Here is a 14,368-nt window from a genome sequence, read left to right on the forward strand (position 1 = left end):
GTCACGAGGTGTAAGGGGTTTCTATCGGTCTTTTAAGTAATAATAATACTGTGTAATTATGGTGCTTTTAGTAGATGCTGAAAGAGACATGGCTGATAATTACTGTTTATAATCAATACAAATTACTAAGAACTGATTCACTGTAATCTTAAAAATAATTCTTAGAATTGTCAACTTGATAAATAGAATGGACAAACACTTAAGAGACAGCATGATTGTGTTTAGTTACATATACGTGAAGCTTGTTAAAGAGCAGTGATACTATCAAGAGCAGTGTACGGGCTTCTTATTTTATTCAACTGTTACCACGCACCAGCAAAAAATATAGCTCAGATGTGCTAGTGCCTTTTGATGTTTAATTTTTAAATTAAACTGCCTTGGCAATATGTCTTGTTTTGTTTCATGTTGCTTTGGAATTTTATTTTTTACATTTTTTATCATCATATTCAATGAAGCGATTTAATTTAATTTATACTTCCAGTTTATTGCAGGGAACATCTACAAGAGACTGAAATCCTTCACATAAAGTACCATTTATACCTTTCACACCATTACACTCCGGAGAATAGCGAGGCCAGGGAAAATACAATAAACACATTAAATAAATGCATATTTAATTTGAACATTTTATACACCATCCTTTTCTGAGGAATTACTATAGCAGATTTAACTAATACAAGAACTATTAGTTAGGGCTGGAGTCAATCCGTATTGCGGCAGTTCCACGTTATAGCTCGATTGAAATGTTTGGGACGTCCCTACCCTAAACCCTAACAATTTAAAATGTTAACTTCAATGGGGTGACGTCCCAAGGATCCCAGCAAGCAAGGACTGTTCGCGGAGACTATTCACAGCTGCCTGAGATATTAGAGAAAGGAGGAGATAGGAATCCCATTGGGCAATGAATTGAGAAACGATACAGCCAGCGGTTGCTAAACTAATGGTCACGCAATCCCTTCTCAAAGTCAGGGTATGTAGGTGCTTTCAAGACAACTGGGAACTCGGTCAAATCAAGACATCAGTGATTTTCAGGTCGGAAATTCGGTGATCAAGAAAGATGCCTGTGTTTCCGACTTGGAATTCCAGTTGGATGACCAATCAAAAGCATTTTTCACTGTCGGAGCTTATTTTTTCCCCTAGTTCCCAGTTGTCTTGAAGTCTGAGATTTCTGAGTTCCCAGTTGTTTTGAATGCGGCATGAGTTGAGAAACTTGACTTTTTTCCTAGAAAGTATGTAATGGCACGATTCCAAAGCTATAAGATATTACAGAGAATGTATTTTTATTTAACTAGTTAAGAACAAATTCTCATTTACAATGACGGACAACGCTGGGCCAATTGTGCCCAGCTATGGTACTCCCAATCATCGCCAGCTGTTATACAGCCTGGATCCGAACCAGGGACTGTAGTGACACCTCTTGCACTGAGATACAGTGCCTTAGACCGCTACGCCACTCGGGAGCCTAGAACAAGTTAATTATCTCACATCTCTGAAAGATGTGTAATATTGTACTTCTTGTTCACAACATTTATGCAAATTTTGGGATGAGCTAGCACCCAATTGACTCCCATTCACATCTTAGAGAATAGGGCCTATTGTGCCAAAATTGCATAGAATGCACTGCACAGCCCACAATGGCCGTTAATACGATTCAAATGGAGTTTCCCATCTCCTCAAAAGTATCTCTGACGCTGCATGTCGGCTCAATCGGAAATTGCTGTTACATTTTAACATGAATCTTCCGCGATATGGACTGATCCCAGACCCTATATTTTTACAGCATACAATTCACAACAGCACATAAATAAACACAAACACAAAATGTATTTAGCCATTTTTTACATATCTCTTGATTTGCCTGACAGACACTGACCATCTATCAATTTGCTGTCAATTCAGACCGATAATTACATATTTCTGTAACTGTAGTGGTCTGTTGAGTTGCATCTAGGAATTTGTGGTGAGTTATCTAGCATAAATGTAATGTTTGGTCCATGAGGGGAACAAGACTTACATTTTTATTGATCATTATCAATATTGTCAGTTAGCATTGATGGGTTACAGTTTAGGTCAATTCAATAAATAGTTGTATGCAAATACAAAGAATGATAACATTTCAATCAATAACATAACAGAAAGGACTTATGTTCAATGTTTTACTATACAAATAGCTTTTTATAAGGTTGCTTCCCTTGAGAACTTAAATTAGTGTGTTTATGATCTTCTGATGCTTCAGGGGAATTTATGTCACCATGTACTCCTGCCTCTTGTTGAGTCTGACCTGGCAGAGTGACACCGCCCCCACTGCAACATAGATGGCTGCTGCAATGAAGCAGTTGATGCCAACCTGGTTATAGAGTCCATAGATGGTTCCCGGTGGGTTCTTACTGTGGGGCAGAGAGAGATGAGCCAAACAGATGAGTTTGGGGAAAACAACCCAAGCGAGGCAACATGGGATGGTTTACAAAGAGTGAATTCAAAGGGCATCTACACTAGTAGTCAAACTAAGCACCTAATGGTCCCTTTTCTTCACACCACTTACTCATTGCGGATGTCCTCCTCAGTGAAGGGCACATCCTCAATCAGCACAGCAGACTTTGCACTGAAGAAGATCCCCAACATCACCTGCAATACAAAAAGATGATACATATGTAGGGATGCACGATATATCGGTGAACATATCGGAATCGGACGATATTAGCTAAAAATGCGAATATTGGTATCGGCCGATGTCTAGTTTAACGCCCAATGTGCAAAACCGATGTCAAAGCTGACGTGCATACCTATATAACGAAGGTACATGACGTAATGACACCACGTAAAATTTAGCTCTGTACGTGCAACACAGCATTCCTAAACTAGCCCACAATGTATGCTGTGTGGATCGAGCAGTCAACAAGTCAAGCAGTCATTTGAAAGAGTACCAACATTTCAGTGAGACAACTCAAAGGCAAAACCAATTAAAGCCAAAAGAATGGAATTAATTGCGCTTGACAATCAACCTTTCTCTGTCATGGGTCATGTTGGCTTTCGCCGACTGGTCGAGCACTGGTTAACACTACCAGTAATAGTGTCACTGCTATTAGCTTCATGACATACATACTATGGAACGTCGTTTGGGTCTTTGCGTGTCAAAAAAGATACAGTGGCATTGTCAAAGCTGTACAAAAAAATCAGCAAACAAGCAACACCAGCCATGAACAATGTGTTTACAATACCGGGTTGATAATAAAGCATCATTTGTTCGACCGCAACTTCTGGGGTGGCTAGCTTTAGCTTGGTACCTAGCTAGCACCAATACAACAAGCCTGAAAACAATGACCAGTAGAAACTGCAGTCATTTTCATTTATTCTAAATATTAGCTAGGTTGCCACTTGTTGTTCACCTATTGAAATTGAACTTCAGTTCATGAAAATAAAAAGCTAGCCAGCTACTTAACCCTGTTTCCCAAAGCTTCATCTGGCTAGTGAGGCTTGACCGGACAGGGTTATGTGTTGTGAAGCCAGTCACAATAAGGATTAGGCACAATTGTGGAATTTGCAGTGTGCCTTCAAATTAAAAATATGTCATTGACTGATGGAAATGAATACAAATAGTATAATTATGCCATACGTTTATTTTGAAGGCTAACCGCAAAGTCCACTATTGTGGCTAATCCTTATTGTGGCTAGCTTTACAGATGGGTCCGAACACCATTAATCAAATAAGAACTGTCTTAGAAATTAGGGTTATTTTAGGTGATGACACCTAGCTATATAGTTAGCTAGCTAACTATTGCTACTGAAACAGATGATGACGTTTTGCTATGTTTTTTTGGGAAGAACATGGTTTGCATCCATGAGCTAGCTAGCTTTTTTTTATGACCAGCACTGTAGGTGCGTGAGACAACTTTTCCAGTATCATAGCATAGGTATCGATGAATCGTTGTGACATATGAAATACGAGTGATAGTGTAATCAATGTGTAATAACTACATAAAACATTTATGAACGCGTTGAATTATTATGTGATGTGCAGTCAAATTCAGGTCCTGATTGGTCAAATAGTATAATAGTTATTTGATGCGTCAAATAGTGTTAAATAGTATCTTTTTTGATACGCAAATAGCCAAACGGCGTTCCATAGAAATCCTGATTGAGAATGAAACGACTGAACAAATGAACAAAGAAACAGCACAGCAAGTAAGTGAAAGAAATACGTTTTGATTATGAATTACTGGTAATGGGGCATACGTAAATGCGAACAAAATAATGTTTTGGGTCAGTGTGGTGTGTATAACATTTATTTAACTAGGCAAGTCAGTTAAGAACAAATTCTTATTTACAATGGCCTACCCGGCCAAACCGCTGGGCAAATTGTGCGCCGCCCTATGGGACTCCAAATCACGGCCGTATGTGATACAGCTTGGATTCGAAACAGGGACTGTAGTGACGCCTCTTGCACTGAGATGCACTGCCTTAGACCGCTGCGTCCATGTGTTAACTATTTAACTGTACTAAAATGCTTAAAAGCCCGCTAACATGTTAAATATCGGTATAGTTTTTTGGTTGGGTAGGAAAATAAAGGATATCGGTATTGGACAAAAATGTAATATCGGTGCATCACTATACATATGTATTGCATTATCCACATTCAGTCTGGTCAAGAGTGTTTACAGGGTCAATTAGGGCCGAGTCAGTAGAGACATCCTGTGCATACAGGGTCGATTGACAAACTCAGTCACACAATCTGTCATGAAACATCAGCCAATTCATTCCACTGCTATATCTAGCATACCCGTACAGTTAGTCAAGAAGAGAGGTTCTAGCAACACCAGACTGTTATTTTATTTGGTTAGCTATAATGACCAGATTCTGGAAAATGCAAGTTATCGTTACTTAAGCCCACAATCAAGGTGTCTTATCAAATATGCTGATTGTTGACTGATATTGAAACGTGGAACATCTTGACACCTAGCTAGCGTTAGCAGATACTTTACTTGCAAGCGTGCGGGTGGGACATACTGACTACAGTACTACTGTCTGTAAAAAAAAATATATATTTTTAAAAGTACTAGTCTGTAACGCTAACATTAGCTAGCTAGCTAATCCTTACCAACATGATGACTCCCCATATGCTGATCACTATTCCACAGGCGGCCATTTTCGGACCGCAGAATAAAAGAGATGGCATTCTTCTAGTTGATATTTTCTACCAAAATATATAATTTCGATACACTAATCTAAAACAGTCGTTTTCTTTTCTCAATGGACGAGCGTCAACCTAACCTCCATCAGCTGACACTCGATTCATTCCGTAGTAGCCCTCAGTTACGCCTTCTCGACTCTCGCGCGACGACAATCAGCAACTATAACTAGCAAATATTTTTTGAAATAGCTAAATGTAGTTTGCGAACGAAAAAGTTACACTTTGCTAAGTCATTAGTCTATGTGACTCTGTCTGCCGTGTTAATTGTTGAAACGCTAAATCTTCTATGGTAGATAGATACCTCCTAACGTTAGCTTTCTAAGATATTGTTGTTGAGTGGGATAGGAATCTAGCTAAGTTAGCTGGCTATCCAGGTGGAGTCAGCAGCAGCACAAAATGACTTCAGCCTCTACTAAGGTAAGAACTGTCTAAAAGAGATCTTAAACAGTGCTGCTCAAATGTACTACTACTGATAATAATTATAATTTGGTGAGTGCTTATATTTGTCCTATTTCACACATGTATAAATGTATTTTACGCATGTGTGGAATTGAAATATATATTTTTTCTCGCATATCTCAACTCTACCCAAGTTACCCTCGGAGAGTGGGTGGCTAGGTTTAGTCACAACGGCGACCCTGGAACAATTAGGGTTCAGTGCCTTGCTCATGGGCACATCGACAGATTTACTAGTTAACCATGGGCACCATGATGGTGTGCATTAGTCATACGACCCTAAGCTAATGCAGTACTATTGATATAAAGTAAAAATTGTCCATGCCTCTTTCTGTGACAGGTGGGAGAGATCTTCTCAGCTGCAGGAGCTGCCTTCACCAAGCTGGGTGAGCTTACCATGCAGCTGCATCCAGTAGCTGACTCCAGCCCTGCAGGGTGAGTGTGTACACTCACACACACACACACACACATGACAATATGGGGATTAAGGTGTATTCTCTGTACTTCTCTCCCCAGAGCCAAATGGACAGAGACGGAGATCGAGATATTGCATTCAGCTGTGCAGCGTTTTGGTGATGATCTGAACAGCATCAGCTCTGTGATTAAGGAGCGCACTGTGTGAGGACCCTTCCTTTTTCTTGCCATCCACATTTTTTTCCTATCCTGCCACACTTTTGCTCTCTTTCTCCCTCTATCTTTTATCATACTGCACCCACTCTTACCTGTCTTTTCCCACACTTTCATCCATTGATCTTTCATCTTTACTGCCTTCTTTCTAAAGAAGATGTCAGGTGGGGTTAATAAATCTGTTGGCAAATTATCTAGTTTACAATTGTATACATCCTGTATGAAAATCACATTACCAATCTGTTGCCTGTTTTAATGCAGAGCCCAGATAAAGACAACAGTGAAGAGGAAACTGTATGAGGACAGCAGGATGCCCCTCTCCTCAGACTCTCCCAAAAAGACCACCAAGAAGACCATGGCAGCCGCACCAGCACCCTTGGCCCCCACAGTAATTGCTGTGCCCACCTCACAGGTTGTCCTGACAACAGGGCTTCAGAGCGCCTCCCCTATGCCCCCTGCCATCAAGAAACAGAAAACCGCAGGTGAGTGGAATGATATAGGCCTTTACCTCAAGGGGCAGGGATTGTGTGATGAGTATGGCGTATGGAATTTAGTAGACTAGATTTTCATCCATAGTCAAAAGACCAAGACATTTTTGGGGGGAATTTTACCCCTTTTTCTCTCCAATTTCGTGGTATCCAATTGTTTAGTAGCGACTATCTTGTCTCATCCCTACAACTCCCGTACGGGCTCGGGAGAGATGAAGGTTGAAAGTCATGCGTCCTCCGATGCACAACCCAACCAAGCCGCACTACTTCTTAACACAGCGCCAGCCGCACCAATGTGTCGGAGGAAACACCGTGCACCTAGCAACCTTGGTTAGCGCGCACTGCGCCCGGCCCGCCACAGGTGTCGCTGGTGCGCAATGAGACAAGGATTTCCCTACCGGCAAAACCCTCCCTAACCCGGACGACGCTAGACCAATTGTGCGTCGCCCCACGGACCTCCCGGTCGCGGCCGGTTACGACAGAGCCTGTGCGCCACCCGGGAGTCCCTACCAAGACATTTTTTGTAGAAATTACTTGAACCTTTTATCAAATCGATATTTCTGATGCATTTACTCCAAGCATTGGCTACTTTGAATGTGCAAGTTTATTAACATATTACATGTTTTCCCTGTCTGTCCGTGTGTAGATGTGACGCTCAGTGCTCTGAATGACTTGGATGTGAACAGCGACCTGGTGGACATTGAGGGACTGGGAGATGGATCCAACACCAAGCTCAATTTCGATCAAGGTGAATAATATCAGCTCCATCACTAGCTCTCAATCAATATGGTTCACATTGTGTCATTATGCTGAGGTCACAGGTATTTAGCTCAAAATATAGTTGTCTTCATTTGTTCTGTTTTTAAATCTTGTTTTCTCAGAGAGCCTCAACCTGGACTCCAGCCTCATCATGAACTCCAGTGACTTACCCCTCCTGTCTCGCTGACCTCTAACCCCACTGTACCCGTGGGTTGGAAAACCTGGGTCCCTCTATCACCAGAAAGCAGATTAGTTGGTATCCTTGTTAAAGCTATTTTGGACAGATTTTAGCAGATGCATTTTTATATCAATCAAGTGCTTCTCTATTCAGTCTGTGGCATTTCTACAGAGAAAACCTTCCATTTCACTCTGAGTTAAAAAAATGTTGCAGTGCAGGGGTGCGTTCAGTTTGATTATACATTTGTTACGTTGCAGAATGGTTTGTACTGAACGACATGTTTCCCCAACACGTTCTTGAACAGACTTTGAAGTACGTTTTCTCTGTTTGGTAGGTGTGGCTTGAAGCAATGAGTGAATATTTAAAGGGCAGCAGGGTGTTCCACAACCCAGTTCCCTCCCTGTTTTTTTCAACTGGTTGTTCAGAACACTACCGTTTCTGTTGCTTTAATTATTTTCTTGTACTGAATGCAGCCATCGGGCAAATTCTGTTGAAAAAAAAAATCTTGAAAGCAAACAAAATGAAACCGGGAGGGACTTACCAGAATCAGTCCAATACAAACTCTTATTTAGTTCTGTTTACTTCCGCTGGGTTATTATTTGGTTTCCGTAGTGTACATGTTGTGTACCACGGGTTGATATATTTATAAAGACAAGATATAGGCTAGCCAAGTATTATTTAATGTTGTTCAAACAATGGTTGTGCATGACATGATTCCTTTTTATGCTGTTTAGTAAAATGTTAATATATTATTTTGTCTGTTTCACTGTGCTTGTAGAATTGTGACACAGAGTGTAGCAGTTCGACTGCCATCTAAGGTGGTTATAAAGAAAGCTTGCAGAAATGGACAGGTAACCATATACAATTATCTACGGAGACAAAGGAAAGTCCACAGGTTTTCTGATATAATACAGTGACTTTTATTATCATGATTTTATTTATATATTTAAAAGTTGTACATTATCCCCCCCCCCTAAAACTAGACACATTTTGTGTCAACTTTACAGGCATGAGAAAGGTTACTCGGAGGGAATTAATATAGTTTCTCTCACTCTCTATTAAAAGTTCCATTAAAAAATACAATCTTCTTTTTATGTAGACTTTTCTCAAAGCTATTTACAGTTTGAAAATACTTGAATGGTCTGGCAGATGTGCTTTAGTTCCTTTTCACCTCTTCTTTCCTTTCTCACCTCTTCTTTCCTTTCTCACCTCTCTCTCTCATTCTAATGTCAGTTTGAAAATCAGAAGGAAAAAGGAGCCCTCTAACACTGACATGTCATTTTTGGAGAACAAAATTTAAGATTGTGGCTGATTTTTGTAAAATTACACAATGAAAAGGAATACTAAAAGAATCAAAGAACATCTGTAAATTATTATACAAATGTAGTGTTTTAACTGACCACAGCACCAGTCAGATGGTCTCCTGGTTTGAGGTTTGCAATTGAGATGGCCAGATGAGTTGGGGGGGGGGGGGGGTGTTGCTGATAAAGCATGCCAATCCTGTGGGTCTGCAATGAACATCAACAGGAGATTAAAATATTTTATATTTGGCTTCACATCATCTCCAACTCAATATATTTCCCTCCCTATATAGTTCTTCTTCTGCAACAGGATGGGATTGGTCAAACTACCACTGATTATTATTGCCATTTGATTGCAAGTTAACCTCTGGCTAACTGCAGATACAATTGAGTTAGTTATGAGATAAGAGATCTTCTATTGATGTTCATGTAATTTAACCTAAGTATGCATTTACAGGATCTTCCCATACTCAGGAAATAGTATAAAATACATGTCGAAAGCCACCTTATATTTCTGTACATGGTGTATGAAAGATAATAATTTGGGGTTGGCAATGTGAGTTGATTGATGATCTACATTAAGTGTCTCAATCATACAGCTTTTGAGAGAAATTAAACTGACGCTGGTTGTCAATTTAAACAATGTATGCTAGCGTCATAGAATATTTTGGGCCAAAGGAACCAAACTACATTATTGAGAACAAGTTAACGTGAATAGAACTTAAAACAACTGGAGTTTTTATTTCCCTCCAAATTCACTGATTGTCACTGAGGAAAAACAAACTAAGTTTCTAAATCTGGGGTTAAGATCAGAAGATGACCCTCAACCCTTGCTGACCTAAGCACTTCTTTGAGACAGGACAGAGACCTGATGAGAAATTAACAAATTAAGCAACAAATACAACGCAACAGCATGTCTTAATCAGGATCCCATTTGTGTAACAGCAATATTGATTAATAATGTGAAACTAATACTGTGCAAAATCTTAATTGGAAGTAGAATGTTCCGTCCACAAAAAGGGAGACAAAATATAGATAAAAAAAATCTGTCTGTTGCTGTGAAACTTAGCTCTGGAAAGGGCATTTGAAGAGTATTAAACATAGTTACTATCAATAACAATATATTTTTTGTTGTTGTATAAGACACTTCTCTAAGCAGCTTGTACTCTATTTCACAAGTCAAAAGGTCTGGAGGTCACAGACTCATGCATGGGATTAAAAAACAGAACTTTCCCATAGATTACATCAACCCAAACAACATGATATACCCATGATGTCACTTATGATATTTCACAATATCTATGAGGGTCCTGAGCATGTACAACCATACCAAATGACAGAAGTCAAATAATAACATTCATGTAATCAATGGGAAAATGTGATAACACTCCAAGGGCTACCCTTTTTAAAGTAGTATGCATGTAGAGAAAGGGTAATATCACGCACTACCCAGAGGACTGAGATCACCAGTCGGGGTCCCTTCTATCAAACTAAAGTTTACACACACCTGTCAAGAGGTGAGTATCCACGCCAATCTCTCATTAGGTTTAGGCCATAAAGGACCAGGACTTGGTGGGTCCTCTGGGCAGAGCTTTGCCTAGGGATTCTATATCTACAGAACAATCCCCCTCAGCCAGAGAACCCACTCCCAGTCCTGCCTTAAAGGCAGCCCTACTTATATCAGCATTCACATATTAATACACTATTCACATAGACAAACTGAGCCACCGCTGGCTTGACAGTCTGCTGTGACACCTCATCTTCATGTCTCATTGTTGAGCGCTTACTTCTGGACTATCAAAGAATACTGGATTATTGGGTCACGTTCAGTGGGATTACAACATGCCCTCACCATTACCCATGAACACAACACAAAAGGCCTTTTAACACCTCTAACTTTGATATAAACAAAAGCCCAACAAGGAAAAGTATAGTCTCTTCACTCCTGACTTCCTTTGGCAGGGCATTTCATGCAACCTTCTGATTAACAAAGCACAGGTGCCAGTCTTTGTGTAACATCTATATATTATCTTGATTACAACTCAAGACATGATTACTTCAGGAGCCAAGGAATATGATGAGTTTCCCCAAGGCTCTGATGGTTTGAGGGAGAGGAGCGCTCTGATAGGCTGTGAGTAGAATCTAGGACTGACTGTAGTCCTGGTCTGTGATAGGCTGCTGGTGTTGTGGTTTCTAGATATTGGGCTGGTGAGAGGTGAATGAGGGGGGAGGAGACAGGTACAGGGTACTACCCTGGGGACTAGCACCACACACAGACACACCACCTGTAGGAGAACCAGCAGATGCCTGAGTCACACTGGGGGAGAGGGAAAAAAACAGGAAGTTAAAAGAGATGCAGCTAGCACCATATTCAAAAGTGTGCAAGAGTTTGAATGTCTCTAGTTCTCACCTGACTGTGTAACTAGTTCGGTGAGCAGGATCTGTTACCCCGGCAACAAACAGCTTCTTCGGCGGACCATCAGACTCCACTCCTCCTACATGACAGAACGACAGGATGAAAGAGAAGACACACACACACACACACACACGCACCAAGGCTGAGTAAAGTAAGCACCATTCTTGAAGCACTGTTCTTACCTTTCCTTTTCAGTGGAGTCAGGGCAGGCCATCTCACAGTAGAGCTGACTGTTGGCCTGGCAGTGAAGGAACACTGTGTTAAATAGGATAGCTATAAATATACACAAGTTAGTTTGTCAAGCAATGTGAAACTCAACTCACCCCCTAAACCTTCGAGTTGGACTAGGGGACGAATTGGGTGTGGTACCACTGTCCGGTAAATGGAATCCCTGTGAAAGACAAGACGAATATAAGTAAATATGAGAACTCTTTATCCATCCATTTATTCATCATCTATCCATCAATCCTCTCTCCATGCTTTGGTATGACAAAGCACTACAGTCACATGCAGAGGGAGTACTCACCACTGATGAATGGTCATGCCAGTGACTGACAGGAGGGACCAGGTTGGAATCACTACAACAAGAGAGAGAAAACACAGTTAGAGAGAGAGTGTGTGTGTGTGTGTGTGTGTGTGTGTGTGTGTGTGTGGTGTGTGTGTGTGTGTGTGTGTGTGTGTGTGTGTGTGTCTACCTTACCTCAGTTTCTGAAGACTCCCCCTGAGTGTCATCTCCATATTCTCTTCCTTGAATGAAAATACACACTTTCAGTCAGTGCTCATACACACAAACACCAATATGAGCATTTACATAAGATAACCTCACACTAAACTGTACTAACACACTGGCTAATGTATAAGCAAACACTCAAACCAGCATCATTACTCAAAGGCAGGCATTTGCACAAATAGAGGGAAGAGGCCCACAATATCCCTAACCTTGTCCTCACCTGCCTTTTGTGGTCTGGTCTCTCACCACCCAATGAGAAAGGGGACAAGGGGACGGCCTATGGAATCAAGACTGAATGTATTATTGTTGGTCTGTTGATGGAGTAACTGACAGAATACTGAATGATCACACACACACTCACCAGAGAAGGACAGCTGGGGTTGACAGAGACACTGCTCCGTCGATACCGGGGTGAAATAGTTGGACTGAACACTGTCATACCATCGCTGTTACGTGGAGGGAAACAAACAAAAAACTCAATCATTCCAAGGCAAACATATTACAAACATGACTGCAAAAATCAAATTTCATAAATGACAGACAATTCTATTTCAATCAAGTAGAATATCAATTCCACTAACCTGACACTCGTGATCATGGGGGCGCTGTTCGATCTACGAAGAGCCCCGCCTCCGCTCCCGGCAGCTGCGCCTGCGCACTGGTCCACTTCCATTCGTTCCATTTCTTGAAATCACCGGCCTCCAGCCTAGCAGCGCGAGCTGCTGGCCTAGGAGCGCTCAGAGGCGGCGTACGGTCCTACTCTATCCGGGTGAAAGCCCGACCTGCAGGCCTCACACACAAACCTTTCGGTCCAATTCAGAGCAGCTAAATCAGCGGGAAATGTCCTTGGTGTCTTCCCTCTATCTCATTTTTGTAAGATGAAGTCAGACTTGGCTCAAAGTTACAGCAAGCGACTATTCGTAACTAGCTAACCTTATAAAGTACTCAAATGCAATTCCTGTTGTCGCACAAAGGCTAAACAAACACATACTTGACCAATACTGTCAACTAGAGAGATATATCCCTTACAATAACTTTTAAGGGAAATTAGGTTAGGCGGCCAGCTAAGACGTGACTTTTTAGGGTTAGCTAGCTAGCTACAGTAGCTAACCATTAACACTCCAACTTGGCTAGCTAGCTAGTAGCTAACTAGTCAGAGAATAAAACACAACAGTCCTCAACAAAACATTTGCGTCGTTGAAAAGTTCCATCCTCCGGTTAAGTTGTCCATTGCGTCGTCAACGAAATCGACAAAATATCCCAAAAATGTTACTATTTATCAAAATAGAACTAATTGAAAGATTTCACAACATAGTCCTCCACCAAATAGAGGCACTTCGTAATCTGTCATAACAGCGCCTCTCCCTGGTTAGATATAATATTGCATGAAGGAGATTCACTCCAACAAGGCTGGAGAGACGAATGAGCACCTTGCCTGACTGCATCACTTTTTCCAAACAGATTTTAATAGCAAACATACAAGATAGGGGTTGGGAATAAGTCCAGGTTTTTAGGGTGAATATGAGGCTGGTTTTTGCCCCTAGGGGTGGTATGCCTATTCAAATCAAATCAAATTTTATTTGTCACATACACATGGTTAGCAGATGTTAATGCGAGTGTAGCGAAATGCTTGTGCTTCTAGTTCCGACAATGCAGTAATAACCAACGAGTAATCTAGCTAACAATTCCAAAACTACTACCTTATACACACAAGTGTAAAGGGATAAAGAATATGTACATAAAGATATATGAATGAGTGATGGTACAGAGCGGCATAGGCAAGTTGCAGTAGATGGTATCGAGTACAGTATATACATATGAGATGAGAATGTAAACAAAGTGGCATAGTTTAAAGTGGCTAGTGATACATGTATTACATAAAGATGCAGTAGATGATATAGAGTACAGTATATACGTACGTATACATATGATATAAATAATGTAGGGTATGTAAACATTATATTAAGTAGCATTGTTTAAAGTGGCTAGTGATATATTTTACATCAATTCCCATTATTAAAGTGGCTGGAGTTGAGTCAGTGTGTTGGCAGCAGCCACTCAATGTTAGTGGTGGCTGTTTAACAGTCTGATGGCCTTGAGATATAAGCTGTTTTTCAGTCTCTCGGTCCCAGCTTTGATGCACCTGTACTGACCTCGCCTTCTGGATGATAGCGGGGTGAACAGGCAGTGGCTCGGGTGGTTGTTGTCCTTGATGATCTTTATGG

The 14,368-nt window shown here is 40.9% G+C and overlaps 3 protein-coding genes across 3 annotated transcripts; 1 reads left to right on the top strand and 2 right to left on the bottom strand.

Moving 5' to 3' along the window:
- Positions 1 to 1,278: 1,278 nt before the first annotated feature.
- On the bottom strand, positions 1,279 to 5,315 carry LOC139423058 (ribonuclease, RNase K b). Its single transcript, XM_071174666.1, has 3 exons — positions 5,096 to 5,315; positions 2,543 to 2,625; positions 1,279 to 2,387 (listed from the first exon to the last, which is right to left on the bottom strand). Exons 1-3 carry the CDS (start codon positions 5,171 to 5,173, stop codon positions 2,243 to 2,245), a joined length of 306 nt encoding a protein of 101 aa, XP_071030767.1. The 5' UTR covers positions 5,174 to 5,315; the 3' UTR covers positions 1,279 to 2,242.
- On the top strand, positions 5,155 to 8,448 carry LOC139423057 (chromatin complexes subunit BAP18-like). Its single transcript, XM_071174665.1, has 6 exons — positions 5,155 to 5,605; positions 5,985 to 6,079; positions 6,161 to 6,262; positions 6,533 to 6,753; positions 7,406 to 7,507; positions 7,641 to 8,448. The coding sequence occupies exons 1-6, from the start codon at positions 5,585 to 5,587 to the stop codon at positions 7,703 to 7,705; spliced, it is 606 nt and encodes a 201-aa protein (XP_071030766.1). The 5' UTR covers positions 5,155 to 5,584; the 3' UTR covers positions 7,706 to 8,448.
- A 215-nt stretch (positions 8,449 to 8,663) lies between these two features.
- On the bottom strand, positions 8,664 to 13,510 carry LOC139423056 (P2R1A-PPP2R2A-interacting phosphatase regulator 1-like). The gene is made up of 9 exons (XM_071174664.1): positions 12,725 to 13,510; positions 12,505 to 12,589; positions 12,364 to 12,420; positions 12,114 to 12,160; positions 11,940 to 11,991; positions 11,737 to 11,804; positions 11,596 to 11,651; positions 11,408 to 11,492; positions 8,664 to 11,314 (listed from the first exon to the last, which is right to left on the bottom strand). Exons 1-9 carry the CDS (start codon positions 12,823 to 12,825, stop codon positions 11,191 to 11,193), a joined length of 675 nt encoding a protein of 224 aa, XP_071030765.1. The 5' UTR covers positions 12,826 to 13,510; the 3' UTR covers positions 8,664 to 11,190.
- Between the last annotated feature and the right edge of the window lie 858 nt (positions 13,511 to 14,368).

The sequence above is a fragment of the Oncorhynchus clarkii genome, chromosome 12 (genome assembly GCF_045791955.1).
Source record: "Oncorhynchus clarkii lewisi isolate Uvic-CL-2024 chromosome 12, UVic_Ocla_1.0, whole genome shotgun sequence".
NCBI lineage: Eukaryota > Metazoa > Chordata > Actinopteri > Salmoniformes > Salmonidae > Oncorhynchus > Oncorhynchus clarkii.